The 26758-nt window shown below is 39.0% G+C and overlaps 1 protein-coding gene across 3 annotated transcripts in view; it reads right to left on the reverse strand.

The window, feature by feature from the left end:
• COL12A1 (collagen type XII alpha 1 chain) overlaps positions 1–26758 on the reverse strand; it is a 117414-nt gene that overhangs the window by 21216 nt on the left and 69440 nt on the right. For all 3 annotated transcript variants that reach the window (XM_043889868.1, XM_043889866.1, XM_043889867.1), the window contains 18 exons: positions 26578–26707; positions 26130–26272; positions 24076–24205; positions 21784–21903; positions 20551–20697; positions 18990–19106; positions 18692–18838; positions 18101–18175; positions 16107–16246; positions 14321–14444; positions 14012–14155; positions 12108–12272; positions 10777–10815; positions 10542–10680; positions 7903–8045; positions 7506–7615; positions 2512–2661; positions 448–525 (listed from right to left, as the gene is read on the reverse strand). In XM_043889868.1, coding sequence (XP_043745803.1) covers positions 448–525; positions 2512–2661; positions 7506–7615; positions 7903–8045; positions 10542–10680; positions 10777–10815; positions 12108–12272; positions 14012–14155; positions 14321–14444; positions 16107–16246; positions 18101–18175; positions 18692–18838; positions 18990–19106; positions 20551–20697; positions 21784–21903; positions 24076–24205; positions 26130–26272; positions 26578–26707 — 2241 coding nt within the window. The remainder of the gene's footprint in view (positions 1–447; positions 526–2511; positions 2662–7505; positions 7616–7902; positions 8046–10541; positions 10681–10776; positions 10816–12107; positions 12273–14011; positions 14156–14320; positions 14445–16106; positions 16247–18100; positions 18176–18691; positions 18839–18989; positions 19107–20550; positions 20698–21783; positions 21904–24075; positions 24206–26129; positions 26273–26577; positions 26708–26758) is intronic.

The raw sequence follows: 26758 nt of genomic DNA on the forward strand, positions 1-26758 counted from the left end.
TACCACCTACACAGAAAATATGTGGGAAGGCCATCATCACTGAGCATTTCTACTTAGACATCCAGAGAGGTATGATGGCTGATCCTGTAAAGGATTTAATAAGCATTTATTGTAAAATGCTGGTATTTTACAAGCACTAGGAGGACTCCGCAGTAAATGGGTTTATCAGACACGCTGATTAAAGCAGGACTTTTCTGACTATGCCTAACCACTTTGGCTGTTAGGGAGAATTTCCAGATGCGGTCCTCCACATTCCTGACTTTCGAGGGAGGGCTCCCCAGCCTGAGCTGCGGCCGTTGATGAGCACACACACCATGCGTGTCCCTGGCTCCGTCCTGAACGTGCAGCTGCTGAGGGCTACTTCCTCTCCCAGGTCATCCTCATCCACACCTCTTATTCCTCGAAGACTAATCAAACCGTGACAAAATTCCATTCTGTTTCACTTACTCTGGAGGGAATATCACAGCATCTGTCTCTACTGGTCCACACCGGACTGCAGACAATATCAAAATTCTGGATCTGGAACTGTAAACAACCAACAACAACATGAGCTACAGATGCGTGAAAAACATTTCATATTAACATTTCCACATTTTAACCTCTGCTAACTTCTCACACAGACTCTCTTGAGGGTCCAGGCAATGAGAGCAATGTGATCCCTACCTCCTAAAAGCAAAAAAAACCTATGCCTCAGAGAAAGGGACAGTAAAGCAAAATGCATATGTGATAGTCCCACTTCTGATTCATTTCCTTACCTAAAATGAAATGTCTCATTTTTTTTTAAGAGAACATTGATTTCTTTATATCCTTAAAAATGATAGGTGCATTTAATTCAGAATTTTAATTTGAAGACTACACACATTTAAATCAACTTTTAAGAGTCTACCTCTGTAAAAAAAAAAAAAGTAACATTTTAAAAAATTCCTCACTTAAAATGATACTCTTCTTCTTATAAATTCTTACCTAGGGGCTAACTAATAATTTTATGTCTACCTTCAGCTTAACTATTTCAATATATATATTTTTTCTATCTTTCTACACTTAAAAAACAGAGTTCTTTGGATAAAAAAGAAAAGGCCACTTAGATATAGTCATTCTTTTATAAACTTAATGTAATTGTTCTATTTAAATATTAAACCCAATATTCAATAAAAGATTTTAATTGCAATTATATGAAATTTGCACTAACTAGTTCTCCCCTCATGGCTCTGAGGGTAGAGTCTGCCTGCAATGTCGGAGATCTGAGTTCAATCCTTGGGTTGGGAATCTCCTCTGGAGAAGGAAATGGCAACCCACTCCAGTACTCTTGCCTGGAAAATTCAATGGACGGAGGAGCCTGGTAGGCTACAGTCCATGAGGTCACAAAGAGTCAGACACGACTGAGCAACTTCACTTCAACTTCACGTGGTGAAAGCTAGGAGTGTTTGCCAGTTCAAGCTCTCCATTGAGGGTTAAAAATTTCATTTCTGAATAGAGAAGAAAATTCTGTCCATGCAAGAAAGCTAAGCTCAGTAACAGTAATTGAAAAAATAATAGAAGGGCTTCCCTGGTGGCTCAGCAGTAAAGAATCCGTCTGCCAATGCAGGAGACACAGGTTCAATCCCTGATCTGGGAAGATCCCACATTTCATGGAGCAACTAACCCCAGGCACCACAACTACTGAGCCTGTGCTCTAGACCCTGGGGGTCACAACTACTGAGCCCACGGGATGCAACTAGAGCAGCTCATGCCCTAGAGCCCGTGTTCTTCCACAAGAGGAGCCGCAGCGATGAGAAGCCAAATGCCACAGCCAGAGAGTAGCCCCCGTTTGTCACAACAAGGGAAAAGCCTGAACAGCCAGAAATAAACAAGCAAAATTATCTTAAAAAATAATAGAAGCCAAAAATAGTAGTCCTGCTTTCAGAACAAGGTTATTATGAATCAACATTTATTATGAACTTAGCCTGGGACAATGAAAACCTCAGGTTTTAACAGTCTATTACTAAATAGCATTGTAAAAGGGTTGGCAAGCCCCCGGCTCAAGCTTAAGCCAATGCCAGTTGTGAGGCAGCTGCGACCCTACACTCGTCTTCCTTTGAGGCAGGACTGACCCCTCTGTGAGGGAGCGTAGCTCTGTGACGGTCACAGAGTCCACAAATGCAAAATGTCCTGAATGCACAAAGCTGTGTCAACAGTTCCTACTTTTGAAAAGCAAAAAAATGAATTCGTTTACATTTCACTGATTCTCCTGGCAACAGTTTGTGCTGTACTCTCCAGTTTGATTCGGTTTCAAGTCGACTACATGATGTTCTCTGGTGCCCTGACATCTTAATTTGCTTCTAGCAGTAAAGCATATTATCATGTTTTGTCAGTAGCGTATTACCTCAGTGTAACTTCCAGTGTTTCAATCTAACCAAGATATAAAACAATTAAAAACATCATCAAGGGAAAAGAAAAAGTACCAATTACTTTGAAAAATGTCATTTCTATCTTCGTACAAGGTACCAAGAAAAATAAAACTGTGTTACTTACTGTGGCTGACTTCCTCTCCCCTTTAAGCAGTTTTCCAAGAATTTCATAACCATCAGTGGTGATATTTCCAGCTTCCTTGATATCCTTCTCTACAATCTCATAGCAGTCGATGTAAATCTTAACACTTTTCGAGGTCACTACGATATGAACCTAAAAAGATCATTTGTTTCCATTACAAAATTTCTACCCAGAACAATATGGCTGACTTCTACATATATCAGATCACACGTTAAAAAAATGTGTACTTAAAGCTATTCATGAAATTAAAAGACATTTGTTCCTTGGAAGAATAGCTATGACCAACCTAGGCAGCTTATTAAAAAGCAGAGACATTACTTTGCCAACAAAGGTCCGTCTAGTCAAGGCTATGGTATTTCCAGTAGTCATGTATGGATGTGAGAGCTAGACAATAAAGAAAGCTGAGCACTGAAGAATTGATGCTTTTGAACTGTGGTGTTGGAGAATACTCTTACGAGTCCCTTGGACTGCAAGGAGATCCAACCAGTCCATCCTAAAGGAAATCAGTCCTGAATATTCATTGGAAGGACTGATACTGAAGCTAAAACTCAAATATTTTGGCCACCTGATGTGAAAAACTGACTCATTTGAAAAGACCCTGATGCTGGGAAAGATCGAAGGACGGAGGAGAAGGGGATGACAGAGGATGAGATGGTTGGATGGCATCACTGATGGAAATAAGTTTGAGTAAACTCTGGGAGCTGGTGATGGACAGGGAGGCCTAGCATGCTGCAGTCCATGGGGTTGCAAAGAGTCGGACACAACTGAGCAACTGAACTGAAAGCTATTCTCATCCCAAATCAAGAGCCTTGGACTAAAAATTCAAGAACCAGGTTGCAGTGTCAATGTCATTTAATTTAACAACATCAAATTAAATGAGCCACTTAACCTCTCGGAGTCTCAGTTTCCTACTGCTATTATACATCACTATAATTTCTTATTTTCCCCACTATGTACTCTTCCTGAGATGGCTAGAGATAATATAGTAGATGAGATGACTCTTTAAACTATAGAGAGCTTTTCAAAAAAAAAAAGCAAACTGACAGATACAGAGAACAAGCTTGTGGTTACCTGCGGCGGGGCACGGGAACAAAATCGGGGTAGGGGATTAAGAGGTACACAGCAGTTTGTATAAAATAAGCTATCAAGATACACTATACAATGTGGGGAACATAGTCAATATTCTATAATAACTATTAAAAAATAAACTAGAAAGTAAATTAAAATACAAGTTTATAAATCATGAATAAATTGTTATACTCAGAACAAAGGCGCCTCGAATGTCTTCCACTGATTTTGCTAAATTGTTTTTAATTTCTTAGTCCAGAATCCCTGCCAACTTATTGGAAAAGTCCCTGATGCTGAGAAAGATTGAGGGCAGAGGGAGAAGATGCCATCAGATGAGATGGCTGGATGGCATCACCAACGCGATGGACATGAACTTGGCAAACTTCAGGAGATGATGAAGGGACAGGGAGGCCTGGCACGCTGCAGTCCATGGGGTTGCAAAGAATCAGACATGACTGGGCAACTGAACAACAACAGTCCTTGCCAAACAGACCTTCCACACCTAACACAGGAAAGAGCTAGGCTGTATCTTTTATAAAGAGTCAGCTCTGGAAATCAAATTCAAGACTCAATTTCCTCATAAGAAAACAAACTTATGTTGATTTATTGTTATTGGATATTGAAGATATTCAGAATCTTAAGAAATCTATTAGTACAGATAAATAATAAAACATCTATATTTCAATAATGTAAAGAATGCCTGCAGGCAATCTTTGTCTTTATAGATATGCCCATGGTTTCCACTTGTCACAGCCCAAATACCTAAGTAAGCCCATGATGATTACTTTAAAAAGTTTGGTTCCAAGTTAAGGAACAGAAATTCCGTTAAATGTTTTAGAGTAAATAAGCGTAAGGACAGTCTCCAGAGATTTTCTTTTTTAACAGTAGATATTTTTTCCACATAGAATCACCACCAAAACATTAATTTAGTGTATCTATAAGTAGTATGAATTACATATTGCTTTTATTTAAAAATGATATATGACTTACTAAAAATAATTTTAAATACCCCAGGACAATCATCTAATACTGAATTCAAGATGATTATCATACAGAAATTCCCAAGGTATTTATTATCTAATAATATCTAGTAAGAACTGAAACTTATTTATTGGGTCTTATATGAACAATCTCAGAGGCTAACATTCAAAAGCTATTTGAAAAATCATAGCATCTGGAAAAATTATTTCAAAATCAAAGCTTTGAAGTTTTGAAACAAAATTATTCCAAATACACTCGTCACTTAATGCGAACCAAAAAGAAACACATGCTAAAAATATATTTTGCTACAATCTCTTCAGTGTTTTATTGCACTTTAAACACATGCATAATTACATTTCAGATTGGCTCTTCATCTGGGCACCATTGTCCCAAGTAGTTAGTGACTATTTCCCAACTGGGAAGCATGTTGGTCACAGACCAGTAGAAAGAAACAGGAACACTCTTGTCAACTCATCACCCTTCCCAAGGTCTGCCATTCCTTATTTTTCATCTATTCTACCTTTTTGTCTTATTACAAATTTCTCACTTGAATCTATGTCATCTGATACAATAAGATAGAGACATAGAACTTTTCAAGAGAATCCTCCAGAAGCTGCAGTTGTCTGCCCTTCCCCACATAAGCTCTTTTAGCTTTTTAGCCTCTCTCCCAAGAGCCTCCTGCATGTTATTTTCACTAATTTGCTGCTTCTCTCAGAGAACTACTTGTTCTTATCTCAAAGACTGAAGAACTTCAGTTCCCAAATCACATGGGAAATGAAAGAAGGGTGTTCCAAGTCCTTGGATCAGAAGAATGTAAGTAGCCAATAGAGACTGAATTTGGTGCTTGAACTGATGCGATAAATGAGCGTAGGTTATAAGAATGGGGTGGAGGAAGGAAGGAGGGGGAAGAAAGCATAATGAAAAAGTAGAGGAGGAACTAAAAAAATAGACATTATGAAAAAAGAAGGTAGAGATTTTGAAAAGAAAAGAGTTTATGAGAAAAAGAGAGAAGAGGCATTACATAAAACCTAAGAGTACAAATACCTCTCTGTAAAGGCAAATTAAGAAGGGAGGGTCAAAAAACTATCCCTGTAGATCTCTTCAAAATTACTACCTTATTTAAGTCAACTAAAATGAAACGTTCAATGAAAGTCAGAAATTAAAAAATAATAGTTCCGAGCCTAGATGGGGGGAATAGTTTGGGGGAGAATGGATACATGTATACGTATGGCTGAGTCAGTTTGCTGTTCACCTGAAATTATCACAACATTGTTAATCAGCTATACCCCAGTACAAAATGAAAAGTTCAAAAAGATAATAATAATAGTTCCTACATGATTATCAGGTGGCTCATAGCAGGCTGAGTTTCTAATATCTTCAGTGGGTATGGAAGAAAAATAAAATAGTCTTCTTTAGCAAGTTACTCAAATGTAAGTTCAATAGGTGTATCAATGAGCCAAAAAAAGTTCATAAGAACTTTGCCAGATTCAGCATCTATTATTGGACAAGAAGCAATTGAAGCTAGTAAAAATCTGTCAAACCAGAATCTTCTTTCCCAATAAGGCATTTATTTTCCTGTACTTTACCAGTAAAGTCTGTAACCTGTTGAGCAAATATGCCTTTATGTTTTCCCATCATTGTTTTTTTTGTTTTGTTTTGGGTTTTTTTGCTTATCACTAATGAGCTCATCCAGCTTCCCTGGTGGCTCAGTGGTAAAGAATCCACCCGCCAATGCAGGAGACAAGGATTCAATCCGTGGATCAGGAAGCTTCCCTGGAGAAGGAAATGGCAACCCACTCCAGGATTCTTGCCTGGAAAATTCCATGGACAGAGGAGCCTGGCGGGCTACAGTCCATGGGATCCCATAGAGTCGGACACCGCTGAGTGACCAAACAACAATAATGTGCACTTTGAGGCCTCTCCAAGTCCCGTGAGGAGAGGCCCTTGCTATCTACCAAGAATCTGATTCATGAATAAGAAAACATTCTGGGAAGAAACCAAGATTCTTAGGAAGAGAATCAGCAAGAAATTCATATAAATCTACCTAATTATGGGGAAGTTATTCAATTTTCACTTGAAAAATCAGACTGAATTGGAAATATTTGTTTTCTACATATGGGGACTAAATTTCTGAGCATCATACAGGGAAATTTTAAAGACTGCACGGCAAGTAGTCTTACTCCTGTTCGTTTGATCCAACTGATGAAAAAAATTCCATTAAAAAGTCCACTCATAACCAAGACTGTTCATTTCTGATGCTGCCAACGCCAGTACTCTTTTCTGTCAATTAATTGTCTGAAAGCAAGTCTATATTACCCTTGGATCTTAAAATAAAAAAATTAAGATCATCAAGAATAGATAATCCCCTAAGAATTTATCTTAGAAGTTTTAATAAAATGTTTCAGAGAAGTTGTAAATGTGTTCATGCAGAAGTTAATCTCATAAACATTATCTTAATTATTTTGGTAGATAGTGAAAACTTTTGGACTGACATGTTTGTAACTTTTCAATAAATGAGCAAACGAAGCAGCTTACTATGCGCTATAAAAGAATAAATAATATTATCAACTAAATACAATCCACAAAAATTAAGCTTTTGAAACAAAATTACATAAAGGTTCAAAATAAAATGGTAGGTAGAAAAATGGGCATACAATATTGTATATACTACACAACGCATATTCTAAAAAGACATTAGCATTGAATATATACTGAAATGTTAATAGTAGTTAATCTCATAGTTAGTAGAAATATCATTTTAAATTTTCTTCTTTGAAAATTAATCAAATCTTCTGAAATAAGATGTTTTCAAAAGACATAGCTATATTTCCACCAGTTTAACATACATTTTAATAAATAATAAATTAGTTTAAGTTTTAAGTCCATATACTTCTTTTATAAATAACCAGATAATCTTACAATTTTACCTTATGGAAACTTCCATAAAATAATGCCTTCACTTCATCTGTGTCAAATGTAACAGTCTGCACCTCACCTCTTGTATCCTTGTTAAAGAATGATAATGTCTTGCTAGAAGCTGTAATCAACACATAATTGTTATTAAATCAAATGCATGGAGATTCTATATTGAAAGTATTAACAATTAATTATTGTTGAAGAGATCTCTAAAAAATTAATAATTCAATTAAGATAAAATGTAATTAAAATATTTACTGACATATTTTTTATAAACTTTAAACATAAAAGCATAATCAAGGAAATATATATATATATATACACACATCTAGAAGGTTCTTAAAGAGAAGGAAAAACATAATCAAAAATATGCATGCGTGGGCCCTAAAAGAAGATAAAAATCCTTACGATCTGCAATCACCCCAACTTGTGGTTTATAGTCTCTGTCTGTGATTTGCCAAATTGCAAAAGGGTCGCTGGGAGTTTCTGGGAGGAGTCTGAATAGTAATATAATTGTATATGAAGGAGGGAGTCCATTGGGATGTAGTTCTCTGTTGAATAAAGCAAAATTAATTAATTAGGTAATTAGTAAGGATTTCTCATCAGAAATAGATGATACTTAAATTTTTTGGACTAGAATCTTTTCATGACTGGTATTAGAAGCCATTTATAATAATCTTTCTAATAATACATTATTAGAAGGGGGAAAATTTAAGAATGACTTCAAAATAGCAAACACTAAAGATCCATTATGTAAACAGTAATAGTTTATTCATAATCTGATAAAGTCAAAAAGTCTGGGAAACTGCCAAATGGTCTTTCATCCTACAGTTAATAAATCATTTTTTCTTGATACATAGATGATTATAAAACTGTATAATGACTTTGGCGTGATAAACATTCTATCTATGGATGTAATTTAAAGAGCATAAATCTCACTAAATATATTCAATTTCCAACATCAGGGATATGAGATCATAAGTAAGATGGCTCAAGGTTTCAATTTCTCCCTCCCTATACACTTCCAAAGTCCTCCCTTAAAATCAAATAAATCAAATAAGCTTCAGAAGGTCACACATTCCCAGAAACAAAACCAATAATATATGTTACGGCCACATACATGTGCAAATGTTTAGTGTTGATAAACGGATGTGATTCAAGTTTCTTGGCTCTAAGGCTATTAAAGATAAAATGTGGACCCATGTGTCCTTCTAGACTTGAGTCAATCATTGTTCTAAGGGAATCTCTGAAACAGAATTAATGGATTTTTGCCAGAGACCATTTAAAAATACTTTCTTCGGAAAGATAGGAAAAGGGCCTTGATAATTGGCTCATGGACAGAAGAGAAGCAACTGCTCCACAGATTTTGACAGAGGTCCCAGAACGGCTCTTGGGGCTTTGAGCCTCAGTGTACCACGGTGCTGGCGCTTCTGGAATATAATGCTGCCCTACATTTTTTTTCAGTTTTTATTTGGTATATACTTATTTGCAATGTTGTATTTGTTTCTGCTGTACAGAAAAGTGAATCAGTTATACAAATACATAGAGCCTCTCTTTTTTAGATCCTTTTCCCATCTGTACAGGGAGGGAACTCTACTCAATACTCTGTAATGCCCTCCTTCTTAAAGCATATGTTCTGGGAAAGCTGACACAATGTCTTTTGTATGTTCAAAAACCAACTATCGTCATAATGAAGTGAAGTGAGAGTTGCTCAGTCGTATCTAACTCTTTGCCAACCCATGGACTATAGCCTGCCAGGCTCCTCTGTCCTTGGAATCTTCATAATATTCCACATTAAAAATAATATCTTCTCCATATAAATTCATCAGTCACTTAGCCCATTTTTCTTCATTTATAGTTAATGAATGGTTATGAAAAAAAAGAAGTATTTAATTGCATTTTATGCCTCTTTCAGCCACAAGTTCTGAATCTTAAGAGGACAGTGGGCTGTCTTATGTGAAAACGTAGGAATCATAGCTTGAGGTGACAGAGTTAAACACTGGGTATTTAGGTTCACTGCAAAACCTAAAACTGCTAACTAGTGAGGTTAACCATAAAAGAGTTAGGAACTCACAGTGTGGTCATGCTACAACAATACAGTCTGTGCTTCCTTACAAGAAATTAGCCTTGGTTTTAGTCTGAATTTTCCGTCAGCTTTCCCAAAGCATTTCAAATTTCAGGCATCATCATCTGACCTTGTCCTAAGTTTCTGAAAACTTTATATCTTAGTGTTCTTTCCCCTCCAGAAGGTGCCAAACACATATTTTGGTTATCAGGACCAGGTACAAACTTTCATTAAGTTAAATAACATCTAGAGCTGCCCAACAGGTCCCCGGAGCACCGGCCAATAAAAACTAACTACCGCCTGTCAGATCACAGATCACAGACAGACTGCTGCAGTCTTTCATCTTCTGGAGTCAGAAACTCTAGGAAGAATGCCTGTTCCCATTCTGCACTGATTCCATCCAGCCCCTCTGCACCCACGGAGAAGCGTTCAAGAGAAGAAGATGCCTCCCTGCTTAAATAATCTCCCTTAGAAGATGCATAACTACAGTCCTAGCCTCAAATTCAAAAGGACTTAGTAATCCATCACGTGGCAGACAATAGGATGAGATTCTCAGAGTAGCAGACTTGAGTACTAGTCTCCCATGTGACCCTTAACTCAGTGGTGGGGCTTGCCTGATGGCTCAGCAGTAAAGAATCTGTCTACAATGCAGGAGATGCAGGAGACACAGGATCAATCCCTGGGTTGGGAAAACCCTCTGGAGGAAGAAATGGCCAGTAGTCATGCCAGGAGAATCGCAAGGACAGAGGAGCCTGGCAGGCTACAGACCATGGGGTGGCAAAGAGTCGGACATGACTGAGCAACTGAACACACACACACACACACACAACCCAACTGGACTCAAGGAAACTAAATCAGGTCATCCATACAACTTCTCCGACAATTCTAAAATACCAGAGAACTACGTTAGCAAAGGCTCTAAGAACCTCCGAAAAGCCCCCGGCCCATGGTAAGAAAGAGACCCTCCGGCTGTCAGACTCACACTGTGGGCTGGCTCACGAAGGCGTTCTTCTGAAGCCTGTAAGACGAGTGGCTGGGGAAAGAGCCGGACTCCAGGGAGACCCCTTGCACAGAAGCAAAATTCTTTTCGGTCAGATTGTATGCCTCAAGCATCTTAAAACCTTCACATCAGAACAGAAAATATTGCAATGAGGTTATTTGAATTATCTTATTGCTTAAATCCTCAAATAAATTAGCCCAAGAGTATGAATGTTTACCTGGCGAGGTGTAGCCGTCCAAATAAATGAGAGGACAACCTGCAACATACAGTGTTGTTTAAGTACAATTCACCAAGGTATACCAACATTATACACGCACAGAAACCACCTGCATACAGCAAGTAACAAAACTGTTCATTCATTTATAAAACACAACAATCAAACCTCTTCTAAGTGGTTTTGTGTAGATTTTCAACTTGTAGGGGAAATCATGCTATTGAGCAGTGGAATCATGTTTTCTGGACCGTCTCCAGTCCACCTGGAATTTTACAATGTTCTTAAGAATGGTAAGATAGAATTAAAGGGGGAAATTTATATATTTTTTTCGATGGATTAAAGAACGTTTCGCCCAGGGAACTTTAAATTTGTGCAAGGGCAGGAGGAATTTGTTGCCAGCCAATCCTCTTCTCGGCCAAATGCTGGAGGCTCGTGCTTGTCACTAAACCACCCAGGGGTAGGTGTGCAGGGGGTCTCAACCTGGGGCCCGGAGCTGGGACAGAGAGGGCTGCATGCAGGACCCCCTGGAATGGATGGAGCAGCTGCTGTTCCCGCTCACTTTCACGATGGCAGCTCCATTCTGAGCTTCAGCGTTCATTTTTACAGTAAGCCACTGACATTTGTTTTACTTCTGCTGCCTCAAACCAGAGTTCTGAGAGTCTGATATAATGTTTAATAGGGGAAAACACAACACTTAAAAAGCACAGCCCTGCCTGGGATTAGGGGTTTAGATGAGCCACTCAACAATCTCCTTAATCTAATACTCCAAGAATCAAAGTTCATGAATGGGGAGGAGGACAAATGGATTTAAATCTTTTGTCCTTCACTGTATCTTAAAAGTTAAACTGGACGTCTACAGTATACCATGAATATACCCAAAGAAACAAATGAGAACCAAGTGCATTTCTACGGGGCACACTCGCATAAGGCTGTTTTTTCATGGCTCTCGTGAAGCACAGATGTTGACAGAACAAATACCAATTGATTACTAACAGGGAAAACCTTCATCTCACAGAAATGCTTCTATAAATGTGTTTCTAAGTTGAAGATTCATTTTCTCAAAAGTCACAGGCATTGAGATGGTGGGAAAAGGATATATACCAACATTTTATTTCCATACAAGGAATATTGCATCTTCAAGACTAAAAATGGACCTCTGACAAGCACACAGTTAGCACGACCTCAATAGGACCAGTGATTCATCGGGTTCTCAAGTGGTTTTCCAGGATCTATTTATGCACAAGACTTGATCTTGGTTAGGATAAGGAATGGTCTACTCAGCAGTTATTTTTCAAAACAAGGGACACTATGGATCCATATGGACCATGACTTACTTGAAGTGGCAGTTTCGCACACAAATGTGATGAGGTTGTCCTCTATCTTCTCAAAAGATTCAAAGTCATCCACAATGAACACATGCCGCTCACTTGGTTTGCTGGCTATGTTGGCAAGTTCATTGTAGTCGACATCAGCCACACCAACCACAAAGACACTGAACCCTGCAGAGCAATGTTTATAGAATTACACAGACTTCCGTGCCTCCTTTAATCAAAATAAAATCTTATCAGAAATGATGCCAAACTTTCTCAGCTTATGCATCAAGTTCTTTCAACTGACATAAAGTCTCCTTAATTAATATTCACTTTTTCCTATTGTCTGGCTTATAAAATTCAATTAATTGGGTTTCCTAAAATAAAATCTTAGCAATTAAAAGGTGAACATTTTAATAACAAAATGACTTAATGTAGCACTCATTTCCTCCCACACATCCTAACATACCCATTAACATAAAATGCAATTAATTGGATTTCCTAAAATAAAATCTTCACAATTAAAAGGTGAACATTTTAATAACAAAATGATTTAATGTAGCACTCATTTCCTTCCACACATCCTAACATACCCATTAATATAAAATGCAATTAATTGGATTTCCTAAAATAAAATCTTCACAATTAAAAGGTGAACATTTTAATAACAAAATGACTTAATGTAGCACTCATTTCCTTCCACACATCCTAACATACCCATTAATTCTACACATGTCTTAGGCAACATCAGCATTTTAAGCCGATGTGACTCAGAAACCAACAATAGGCCCATTTTAAACTGAATTCCTGAAACTAATTTACTCAATAAACTCAGGCTCAAAGTCAGCACTTTGACCACTTTCAAAATGAAATCTACAACTGCCACTGGCAATAAACTTTCATTTATTTAGGCTAATACAAATAAACAAAGTTTTCACTCCAAAAGTTTAATTTGACAGCAGGAAAAATAGGCTATATAAAGAACTGGTTACATAATTAGCTAGAAACAAGATAACTTGAGGAGCAATCATTCATAACCCCAAAGTTAAATCAGCGAGGAGCCCAACATATGAAGAAATCTGTTCAAAGTGCCTAACCACAATGGAAATAATTTATAAAAACACCAGTTCATAGAATGATCTCTATTGTAAGAAGACAGTATGTATGACTTAGTACTAATCATGACTCAGAATTTTAGCCAAAGACCCACACATGTGCAGATGACAAACTCCATGTAATGAAGTGCTTTACAATTTAGACCACAGTAAATCATGCATAGCATAGAATTCTCTCTAAAATATGTCCACCTTGGACCCTGCCTGAAGGAGTGAGGTTGTTAATTCAAGTACTATAAAGATCTAGTTTCATCTCTAATCATCTGACATAACTAATTTGAAAGGCAATGTAACATCCTTGCTACAGGCTTTCAGAATGTTGGATCGCCAGGATCTATACCAGTGACGTCTCCCCAGACTCCTCTCCGCTCCTTTGCAGTGAACCTTCCAGCAGCCTGTTTGGGGCATGAGTTTACCAGGTCATGCTAAACCTAAGTCCCTCCTTAGAGTGGGTTGAACCAGCATCAAGATTTACTTCTGCTACAGCAGGAAGCCTGCTTGAGGATCATCCCATCACTATTGTCTGTAGCCTTCCAACCACTATGGGGGACAGGCCCTGAGGCATGCATGTCTTACACAAAGAATACACCATGTCGTTGCTGAGCAATTATCCAACTGTTCCATGATTAAATGTAAACTAACATTAGAAGGGTGTGGAGGAGGATAGAGTCAAAGAGAAACAATAAAGTAAAATCCATAATTTTGCTCTTTTGCAAGCATTTCTGAATGTTTGAAACTGTAAAATAAATGAGGGCAATCCCTGGGCATCAAATGTATGCCATCCCTGGGCGTCAAATGTATGCCTGTGCTTACCTGACTGCTGGATGACCAAAGCTGCCTTCTTGACCTCATCCTGCGACCGACCATCCGTGACCACAACCAGCACTTTGGGGACATTCTTCCTCATGCCACTCTCCCAGGTCAACACCTTCTCCTTGATAAAGGTCAGAGCCTTGCCTGTAGAATGTGGCATGGAACATGTTCGTGTCATATCAGTGAAAACTATCCAAATGCCCTTAGTCACACCCAGCTGGTAAGAATTTGAATGTTGGAGTTATACTCAGCCCATCACTCCAAAGGCTTTGGAGAGTGAAAGTCTAAATACATGCTGATGAACGGTACCTGTTCTTGTGTTTCCTCCTCTGTACCGAATATTCTGGAGAGCCCCCAGGGCCAGGGCCTTGTCGTTGTATGTGTTCAGCTTAAACTCAGACTTGACCTCGTCACTGTACTGCACAAATGAGACCTAAAAGGAAAGGCAGTTTGGTGGTGAGGGTAAGTCAGCTCTTTTTATGTTTCAGTTTTCAAATGATTCCTCTAGTTGTAGAATGGGAAAGAGAAGTGGATTAGACCTGATGAAATATTATAAACACTTTATAGCTAATATTATAACACTGACTACCATTGTCTCACTAAATTCTCGAATTTCTGATCTTCATAAAAGTGTCAGTAATTGATAACTGATAAAGTACATGCAGTGTGTTTTTTGTCCAGGATGTAAGAAGGGATATGTGAAGCCAGAAAGCAGTGAGGTTCCAGGATGAGAAATGCGAACATACCATCTTGAGCTCAAATGTTGGCTAAGCAATTGTTTCTCACTTCTACTGACTAAATCTACTCTTCATGGTAACATAAAAATGGCACATGTGTGATAATAATCATCACTCATCACAAACTCAGTGGCGGTGTGATTTAGTAGAAAGATTATAGGCTTTATACACAGGATCAATGGGATCAAAACTCTGCCGATTAATAGCTTTGTGACATTGGGCAAGTTCCCAACATCTCTGGGTCTTTGTTTTTTTAATCAGTAAAATGGAAATAATTATACTTACTTTCTACAGTCATTTTAAAGAAGAAGAATCATATATACTAAGTAGCTGGCACATAGAAGCTAATAAAATATGGTAGCTTTTTTATTCTTGTATTTTATCAGAAATCTTAATTTCTAAGAGGATTTTTTAAATGGCTTAGTTGCTGATACATTAAATTAAGAACATAACTAGCCTGACATTTTACTCATCTTGGGTTGGAATAACATCCACAGGATTATTTGGGGATTTGAAATTTAATATATTCCATAAAACATTATTCCATAAAAGAAGACATGATTTGTTTGCAGAATTATTTGTGGTTTATGTCAAAAGCTCTTATTTTCATAACATCTCTAAGATGTCACAATGAAGAGGTACAAACAGCCAAAATAAAGAAGAAAACTCACCAAGAGAAATGTGGAAGGAAAGAACAAAATTCAAAAAAAATAATAAAACAATATAGTCTCTTGCCTTTAGGAGTAAATGATTTAGACAGCACAGAAACACACAAATAATGACAATATAAAGTGGTATGGGCCACAAGAGCAATACGAACAGAACCCTTCAGGAGTCTGGAATGCCTAAGACTGTCAAGGAAACTTCCCCAGAAAGGGTGGAATTGAAGTGGGTCTTCAAGGTTGCAGAATCTGAATTATAAGTAACAGAGCCACTGGCCCTGAGTGTCATGACAGAGGGGACAGCAGGGTTCCACACCCCCACCAGTCACTAATCATCCCTAGATCTTCTGAGTTAACAGGGTAGGACAGTTACAATGCATTTAACTTCCAGAATACAAAATGATCTTTTGTGAAAACAGATCCTTGTCAGAAGTTTTAGGCTGCAAGTTAAGAGTTAGAATTCCCTAAATTCTTCAACAAGAACATCATTTAGCCAAGAGTATACCTAGAGGAATACTTATTTTTTTCTATTCACTTTATCATTTACACCCAAGCCCTTCCCAGAGGTATATGTATAAAGAAAGAGAATAGCAAACAAAGTCAAAACGGAGTTTATACTGAAAAGTCTTTGTACTTAAGAAGTTTGGAGGAAACAGCAAGACATTACAGATGAATAACCTTTGATACGACACCCACCTGAATTCCTGCAGGACTGATTTCATCAAAGCCTCCCACGGTATTGAAGATGAATTTTACAACTTTGTTAAAATTATCATCCCCAATACTCCAGGAAGCATCGGTCAAGAATACAATATCTGCTTTGGCCCCTTTGCACACTGGGGGAGAAAACACAAAAGAAGCCCCAAATCTCATAAATTCTTTCATTCAAGTGAAGTTACAAAACTGAGAAATGTAATCTAACACCCTGCTATTTATTCCCCTGTGGTTCCAGCAGTAATGGCATCATGTGGGAACTTGATAGAAATGCAGAGTGCTGGGCCCCACCCCAGACTTCCTGAATCAGAATCCGCAGTGGCAACATGCCAGATGATCCGAGTGAACAGGAAAGTTTGAGAAGTGCTCTCAATCTCTGCTCTAGAATTACTCCACCTGCTCACATTCACTCTGCAAACACAGACTCCCTCCATATAGAATAATTCAAGTAGCTTCAAACAATAAATGTGGAGGAAATCAAATTAAAAACAATTATTCACAGAATAATTGACCACTTGAGTCATCAGTGGGTTTGGAGATTCTATATATAATTATCAAAGACTTGATGCAGATAAGGTGTCTTTTAAATTTTAACTTAAGCCACCAGTATCATATGGAAGGAGGAAAGGGCGGGGGGGATAAAATAAAGAAACATCTTTAAATCTTTAGACTTGAAGGATTAAAAAAATCCTGAAAATAAGAATTTAACAACATTTTAGTGACAAAAATTTAATGTGCAGAATATTTAACACCAGGAATGAATCCTAATGTAAATATGGACTTTGGATGATAATGATGTGCCAATATAGGTTCACAGGATGTAACAAACATACCACTCTGGCAGCAGGGGGATGTTAAGGGTTGGGGGAGGTTTGGATGGGAGGAGGTAGGGCATGTCTGGGACCTACATGTACTTTCAGTTCAAATTTGCTATGAACCTAAAACTGCTCTAAAATTTAACTCCTCTAAAATAAAATTTAACGTCTATTAAGACCTTAGCATGTCTTTAAGCCAAAATTACTTATTGAATTCCTTTCAAAAGTTTAACTTAAAGAAACTCATTACTATTTTATCCTATAATAACACATTTTTAATTTTACTTTTTTAATAGACTTGATAAAATCATATCAAAAAGGCTAAGATAAAATCATAGCCTTCTAAGTCTTCCAGGATTTAAAAAAAAAAAAAAAAAACCTTTAAAGTCTGAAATGCTTTCAGTTAAATGCTGGAAACAGAATGTAGGAAAAGAATAAACCAGTAGTTAATTTGCTATTCAGTCGCTTAGTCATGTCCGACTCTGCAACCCCACAGACTGCAGCACACCAGCTTTCCTGTCCTTCACTACCTCCTAGAGCTTGCTCAAACTCATGTCCATGACTCATCCAACCATCTCATCCTCTGTCACCTGAAACTTAATTGGATGAAACGCTGAGCGCTGCCCCAAATTACAGAGAGACCAGTAGGAATAGGTCAGTATGTGTCTTTTTACCAGTTCTCTGCAAGTGACAATTATGCCTCCAACTTTGGTGAATGGAAATTTTTCAGCTTTGTGTAATTCAGGGCCTCTCAGGTCAGAAGCCAGGAATTCCAAAGTCAAAGGCCACAGGAGTTACATTGCAGATTTAGCCCCAAAGGTTCCCAGTGCTTTTTGATGCCAACAGCCAGAAGAAAGAAATGCCCACCATGTGACTATGGATTATATAAGGCATCACTAGACCTTCATCTGCAAAACTGAGGAAACAGAGTTCCACTGAAGAGCTGCAGTGGTTTATGATTGATTTTAGTCACACCAAAATGTGTCTGGAGCGTGGGAAGAGCCAATGACCGGTAATCTTTGCCTTTGATCGAAAAACACTTCAGCAGGAATAATAAATCAGAAATGTCCTATATCAACTGTAAATGATGTACAGGCTGCATAAGTAAGAAGGAGCTCAGTCCCCATCAGCTGAATGCATTGACTTGACAGCATCACTTACCTTCCCGGGCTGGTGGAATTGTAGGAGGAGGAGGGGGTGTGGGTGGCTCTGTAGGGGCTTCTGTTGGTTTTAAGGCTAGAATTTAAAAGAATAATGAGAAAACCACAACAAGTGCATATTTCACATCACAGAAAGTAAATCTTAAGAGCCATTTAAGCCCTCAACAACAAATTAGGTCTCCCTGGCACTGACGCTGGGAATTCCATTTCATCCAAATTTGGTACCATTGGCAGACACTCAGTATTGACTGCAGCAGGAACTGAAGCCCAGAATCAGAGGAAGAAAGGGCAAAGGTCACTAATGCAACACATATTCGCCTTCTCACTGTTTGCTAGAGCCAGCTCCCTCCTTGAGGTCTTTCCTTATGATTATACCAAGCCTAGCAGGGGCAGCACAGGTTTGCTGCAGATAAGGGTGTTGAGACGGCCACAGGGATCAACCGGCCACAGGCCCACCTCAAGGATCTGCCATCACGTCACTATTGCTGCTCACAAGGAGAAGTGTCCACGCAGGAGTCACTTCAGCCTCCCGCACCCAGAGCATCCTATTCTGAAGCCTTACAGAGACTCCCCAGATTACTCAGGCACTTACTAGTACGTTCTTTGACCGAGACACCTGGTCCCTCAAGATTTGGTGTTTGCACAAAGACAGTGACGCTGTAATCAGTTTCCGGTGACAGGTCAGTGAAGCAGTGACTGGTTTCTGATCCACGCACTGTGATTTCCTGCCCTCTGGTTCCTGGTTAGGACAATGCCAGCATTGTCAGTAGTTATATTTAAAGGCATTTTGATGCATCATTTTATAACCAAAATAACATCTTTACTAAAGTTTAAAATGTGACAACTATGTGCTCCAGGTATTTTTGTTTTGTTTTGTTTTGTACACGTACCATCTGCGGGGCTTAGTTTTAGTCTGTAGGAAGTAGCTGCTCGATGAGCCAACCATCTGACACAGAATGTATCCCACCCGACTTGGTAAGTTTTCAGATCTGTCACATTCAAATATACTACAAAAGAAAGGCAGAAAGAAATAGACTTACTTCCTAAACAAAGGCAAAAAGCATACTTTTAATCCTAGCACAATTTTAAAACTTTCTTTGTGGCTGAAAAACGTAATGCCTAAAGTCTCACAGTGTTTCCTTATTAAGAAATATACATGAAACCAACATGAAAATATGGTACAGTCAAAATTGATCTCCCTTTCTATCACTGATTTTCAAGAGAAGGAAATTCCACATTCAGGCATATCTCTGAGATACTGCAGGTTCGGTTCCAGACCACCAGAATAAAGCAACTATTGGTTCAGTAAATGAGTGGCATGAATATTTTGACTTTCCAGAGCATATAAAAGTTATACACTATACACATATACCATACCATAGTATATTAAGTGTGAAGCAGCTTTTTGTATTAAAAAAGTAACGTTCATACCTTCGTTAAAAATACTTGATTGCTAAAAACATTAACCATCATCTGAGCCTTCAGCTAACTGTAATCTTTTTGCAATAGTAACACCAAAGACCACTGATCTCAGATCACCATATCAAACAGAATAATAATGAGAAAGTTTGAAATATTTCAAGAACCACCAAATGTGACACAGAGACATGAAGTGAGCAAATGTTGATGGAAAAATGGCACCAGTAGACTTGCTCCGTGCCAGGTTGCCACAGAACTTCAATTTATAGAAAATGCAGCATCTGCAAAGTGCAATAAAGCCAAGTGCAGTAAAACGAGGTCTGTCTGTAGCCCCTCTCAACACAATGAATGTCCAAGATCTCATGAAATATAATGAGAATTTTTTCTGAAATTCTATCTGCTAAGTTCTTAAAATAGTCATTAAAGCATTTGATGATAACAAAATCTATCTGTGGGCTGAATCAGTAATCATGACATTTACAGGAAAACTTTCAACTGTGCATATGTTTACTTAGTCACCCAGGTGTGAGTTTGTGACCACATGGACTGTAGTCCACCAGGCTCCTGTGTCCATGGAATTTTCCAGGCAAGGATACTGGAATGGGTTGCCTTTTCCCGCTCCAGCGGATCTTCCCAACCCAGGGGTTGAACTGTGTCTCTCACATCTCCTGCATTGCCAGGTGGCTTCTTTACCACTGAACCACCTATGAAGCCCGTGTTTAACATCAAATGTCAAGAAAAACCACATAGTTCTCAACTCTGTGATCTTACATATTATTCATGGATGAAATAATACTTCCAAAATTTTTATCTTTCAATATTTTAAATGTATTTTATATGAAATAAACATATCTCAACATACACATTTTGTAATTTTGATTATATGGCCCAAGTATTTGTTTAGCTGGACACAAAAGGATTACCTACTCAATGCTGAGGAAACATGCATGTTAAGAAAGAAAATTAAAACAGACTGGTCTGATCATTTATATGACACTTTTTCTTACAACCACAAAAAGCTACGTGACTCACATGTCGTGCCTTGGTCGGTCAGAGGAACACTGAGTCCAGAATCATACTGAGCATAGACATTCACGTCATAGGTGGTACTGGGGTTGAGATTGTGTAATGTGTACGATGTCACTTCTCCAACAAAGACTTCCATGGGCTCATTGGAACCTTTTATTACAATCACAAAAATACAGGGAAATATGTGATCCTTAGTCTCAATTTTTTCTTATAATCAAGTGACTTAAACGATAGTATGAACACTATTGATTTCATAGCCCTTATGCACTTGCTCCCTGTAATACATGCTACATTATATGGTGAATACAAAACTGTAGGCAGAGACAATCCTTTTCTTGTTATTCTCAAAGTGTAGCACAATACCTATCATGTGTGCTAATGAATGCAGCATGTGTGCAATTAATGTTCATTTAATGAATAAATCATCACACAGTCAACTACTCTAGACTCTCAAGTTTCTTCTCTTAAGCCTCACTTTGCCAGCATAGTACTGTAGGTACTATGTTAACATTAACTAGGTACTCAGTTAACATTTTTTCTGTTGTAGAGATGATTTAAGAACATCTGTCTTGCATCCCATTCCTCCACTTTGAAGTTCTCTCTTTGCTTCTTACACAGCTCACATATCCTGACATTTGCCTTCTCTCCTTTTCCTTTTTCTGGTTCACACCCTTCTTGGGCACATGGAAGATACCTCAGCAAATTTAGCACAAAGAGTATATTTATTCCATTTTGCTAAACATATAGATAGAATATGGAAACAAAGATGGCAAATAATTTAATAGAGAGGATATCCATTTAGGTGAAAGTGTCAGCGGGAAGTTGAAAAGCAAGCCTGTTGTGAATAAATTAAAATGCACATGCCCCAAATGGAAGAATACCTTGACATAATGGGAAAATACAGAAATACAGTTTATATTGTTTATGCACCCATTATTTCACAAGCATAATAACATATAGGTTGTCTGAACACAATTTCAATTTGTGGAATTTTATGAACCAGATCAGACATCTTAGTCATGCAAATTAATGGGAGTAACATCTAAACCCATAGTAACAATAATACTTTAAACCACTGGCTTAAATACTATTTCCAGAAATGTTACCTTTGGTAGGAGAGAACTTGATGTGATAACTGAACTATCAGGAGAATCTAATGGAGGATGCAATTAAAAACACCCTCATACGCAAATAACCCTCTAATGCATTTTTAAGATGACAAAGGTGTTTCCTTACCTGCTGGCTTATACACAATTTTATATCCAAGAACAGGAGAGGGTGAAGGATCCCAGGACACCCTGAATCTGGTATACCACTCATCAGAGATGTGTATGTTCTGAGGAGGAAGTAATCCCACTGAAAACAAACATTGGCACACATTACTGACCTTTTATTGACAAACAAGGACTAACAAACATTAAGCATAGAACTTAGTGAGTATTGACTATGAATGTTGGCAGTGTAGCCCCATGAAAGCATATTAATATATCCCATAATGTTCTGATCCAAAAAACAATTAATAAGCACTGAAGTGTTCAACAGAAAGCTTGGAAATTTTCCAAATTCCGACAGCAAATCAAACGGACTCAGGAACTGGTGATTTCCGAACCAGTATGTTATATGATGCAGAATCATAGAGACTAAAATACATCTCATACCAGTTTTTGAATGTTATAGATCAAAGATTCTTAGACCAAAAAAAGCAATTTTGAGACTATCTAGCCCAACCATCTTATCACAAAAATAAACTATGGTTTGTCCAAGACTACACAGCTAGCTAATGACTAAAACAAGGTTCTTGCCCAGCACCGTTATAACCTCTACCAACAAGACCTAGAGAAAATCCTCAGGCTTCCAGAGCTCAAGCTAACTCCACTCCCAATAAGAGCAATGTTGTGAAACAGCATGATAGTCAGCCACTGAGTTATTATTCATAGCATTACACACATAAGGACTTCAACTTAAAAAAACTGTTTTAGTAACAGAAACCAGAAGTGGCTTTGGCCCTTCCTAGAAAACTCATGATCTAGATTTTTCATGTTCTGTGATTAAGCACAACATTCTGAAATATGGCATTTCCTCCAGAAAAGTATCTAAATATATTCTGAAACCTCAGGCAGGAGTGAAAATTGGAAATTGTTCAATTAAAATTATCTTGAGTCGCTAAACAGAGTCTCTGTTGACTCAGTTCTGTAGGCAACAAGTGTCGAGAAATACAAATTCCTGGCCTCCAGAGACTGAGCTGAAACACTGGTCCTGCTTTTCTCTCGGGAGCTTTCAAATGTTTCCTCTCCCAAATCCTGTAATGTTGTCAAGATCGGTTAAGCAGAGAAAGAGTCTGGGCAATTAAGTGAGGCAAGGACCCTGAAATCATGTTACTTAAGGGGATTTTTGCTGAATGAAGTGGAAAAAAAGTTTTAGCAATGTCGCCCAGTTAACAGAACCCAGCATACTGACAGCCAGCCTGCCTCCAAGCTCAGCTAGAGACTCTCAGCATTGGCTACGCACTACAACTTCAGCAGGTCCAGGCCACATCTAGACCGACTACGCCAGTGTCTCTGTGGGTGGTGCCAAGGAGTAAGCCTTTCTAAGGGTCCTCAGGTGATTCCAGCTACTGAACTAGAGAACTTGTAATCTAAATCATAAGAAACTGCCACCCATGTGGGCTAGAAAAAACACCTGAATCCTGGTAATTCTCTGTAAATGACTTAGGACTATAAAGAAGGCTGAGCGCCGAAGAATTGATGCTTTTGAACTGTGGTGTTGGAGAAGACTCTTGAGAGTTCCTTGGACTGCAAGGAGATCCAACCAATCCATCCTAAAGGAAATCCGTCCTGAATATTCATTGGAAGAACTGATGCTGAAGCTGAAACTCCAATACTTTGGTCACCAGATGCGAAGAACTGACTCATTGAAAAAGACCTTGATGCTGGGAAAGATTGAGGGCAGGAGGAGAAGGGGGTGACAGACGATGAGATGATTGGATGGCATCACTGACTCAATGGACATGAGTTTGAGTAAACTCCGGGAACTGGTGATGGACAGGGAGGCCTGGTGTGCTGCAGTCCATGGGGTCGCAAAGAGTCAGACATGACTGAGCAACTGAACTGAACTGAACAACAGAAAAAAAAATTTTTTTAAAACCTAACTTTGTAAAGGCAGATGACTACTAGTCATCTTGCTTTTTATGACAAATTCAGTGGTGACCTGGTGTTTTTTACTGACACTTAATTGATTAACAGCCACAGCCATGACTGACACCAGACAAACTAAAACATTATTCAGTGACTAGCCGGTGGCCTTCCAAAGGATAAAGCTGTCTCAAGCAAAGAAAAATACGCAGGCTTGTGTCTCATTTTCCTTCTTCTAGTGGACCTTTAAAAACTTAAAAACACATTCTGTTGTCATATCATTTTGCCAAAATGCAATGTATGACACAAATGTTGATGCAGTATTAAAACAGTATCTGAGATGCAGCTACTCAAAGCCCACCAAGTTTAAAGATTATGAAAGGTAGAAGACATTTACCAGTTCTTCCATTTCCTATCAAATGGGCACCATCTCCATCTTCATAAACGGGAATAATGGTAATTTTATAGGGGGTATCCGGCTGCAGGGGCTGGAGAATTACGTTGTTTCTTCTTCCTGGGACAGTGGTCTGCAGGGGAAGTTAAATTATGAGGTTATTACCAGCTAGAGGATTTTCAGATCAATATGTATTCCCATAAACAGCAATGTTTTCTCCCTGGTTCCTTCTTGTTGTACAGTGTTCACAGTGGGGCAAACTGTCTTCCCTGCCGCCAAACAGCAAGGGGAATGGTTTTAGAGTCAGGTACATCTCAGCTCAAATCCTACATCAGCCACATCCCTGTCCTGTGGCTCAGCCTCTCAGAAGGAAGGAAGCCTTGAGAAAGAAAGGCAGCATCTCGCACACACGTGACCATGCATCGCTGTGCCCCTGTCCCTTCTCACCCACCCCTCTGTGTCAGTTTAATGGTGCTCCCTCCACACACGTGCACCCGGGGCCCCCCACGGGCCAGGCGTGACACCCGCCACGGGAGCACACCAGGGAGCAAAAGGAGACTCAGGTTCTGTCCTCAAGAGGATCAGTTTGGCTGATATGAGCTAGGCGAAAAAGAGGAAATGGAAGATGCATTCAACTGCCCCCATGAAGAGGAAATGAAGACAGAGCTCTCAATCTCCCTTCCAACCCTATGCTCTGCTTCTACAAACAACAGGGATCACTTAAACCAGTGAATTCCAACCTGGTGTCCCCTAAATCCAAACGGTGAAGTGGGGGGAAATTACATTTTTAGTGTCTTCAGAAAAAGACAGGAAATTGCATATTTGTCCGTGGTAAAGCTGAATAAACACTAAAGCATGAGCCTCTCTGCTTTAGCAAACTAAGTGTGGTAATACTGCTTATCTCATCTTGGGCAGAAACTGAAAGACAGTTATGTGACTTTCTGATTAATAAAAATAGGGGCTTGAATTCGAGTTTAATATTTCAAGTTCAAGTAGATAAAAAATGATACAACATGGGGATCATGAAGGAAGAACTATCAAAGACGATTGCTGTTTTTCAGTCGTTAAGCCATGTCCAACTCTTTGCTACCCCATGGACTGGAGCATGCCAGGCTTCCCTGTCCTTCACCATCTCCCGCAGTTTGCTCAAACTCATGTCCATTGAGTCAAAGAAGATACTTGTGACAAAATGGCTACAAAGCACAGACTTCACTGCCTTACAATCAACATTCTGTGTCATATTCTACTAACCTATCACATCAATTAACCATTAAACTTTAAAGAAAGTAGTGAGTTCGTCCCTCTGTAATGGATGGATATACACACTGAGAACTAGGAAGAAGCTTGAAGAAACTTGAATGGGGTTCTAGAGTGACAAAATACGACACTCAAAAAAGTTTAAGACTAAAATGAGAGTATGTATACTCAAAAACTAAAGTGTACCCAAAAATGTTCAATTCAGAGAAAAGACCGCTTGATTAGCCTGCTGACTCAGCGAGAAAGACCCTGCCTGCCAGTGTAGGAAATGCATTCGGTCCCCGGGTCAGGAAGATCCCCTGGAGAAGGAAATGGCAACCCACTCCAGTATTCTTGCCTGGAGAATCCCAAGGACAGAGGAGTCTGGTGGGCTACAGTCCATGGGGTTGTAAAGAGTCACACATGACTTAGCGACTAAACAGCAACGATTGAAGGGAGATATTGTGGAGAAATTATATTTAAAGCAAGGTTAAGATTTAAAGAGTCACATTACCTGAATATTTGGAAAATTCATGATAGAATAAAAATATACGCATTAGAGAAGACAAATCTTTCAACCTGTCTTTAGAAAAGAAATGAGCCCAAAGACACTGATAGGCTGTGGTGGGGGAGGCCATGCTAGGCACAGGCAGCTGCTCTAATATCACGTCAGAGAAAGTCATACAAAATGTGACCGTCTCACAAGAGACAAGAATGCAACTGTGATCACAGAACTTCCTAAAGAGGAAAGCTGAAGTTCACCCTTCAACAGGTAAGAGACTACAAAATAAAATGCTCAGGCGAATGAGAATCAGACTCACATATTCATCAATCGGGTCACCAACAGTGGGAGAATAAATGATCCTGTATTGTTGAACCGGCCCATCAGCGTGATCCCAGGCTACCGAGAGGCTGTTGGTGGTCTCCCCAAAGACTCTGAGGTTTCTTGGTCCACTTCGTGGTACTAAATAAATAAATGCAACAGTTAGTTTCCAGTCTGTCATCATGGTGAACGTGGTGGAGGGTGGGTGTGAAAGAAATGTCCCCAGGGCAGGTACCTCACCACTCTCTGAGTTGCTTACTCCCTTGTGATGGACTAGACATCTATGGTTCTCATGTGAAACCAGAAACAGTAGAAAATGCTGTATTCAGAGCTATCCATGCTTCACTTAGGCAGCTCCCAGCACCCCTCACTCACCACCCACACCCCCCCAGGCCTCCCAGCCTGAGTCACAAGAGGACCCAGTGGAGAAAGGATTTGCGCCTCACATGTGCGGCCCTGGCCAGGGCTGGGATTCCCTTCCGCATCCGAGTAGAGCGCCACGATGTTCAGAGAATAGGGCGTGTCCGGAATCAGCTGCTCCAAGTGCACCGTGTGGGTATTTCCTGGCACCACAATCTGGAGGGGAGAACATGCCAGATTCTCTGAAGACAGAGCTCTGATGACAAC

This window comes from Cervus elaphus, chromosome 28 (assembly GCF_910594005.1).
Source record: "Cervus elaphus chromosome 28, mCerEla1.1, whole genome shotgun sequence".
In the NCBI taxonomy this organism is placed as follows: domain Eukaryota; kingdom Metazoa; phylum Chordata; class Mammalia; order Artiodactyla; family Cervidae; genus Cervus; species Cervus elaphus.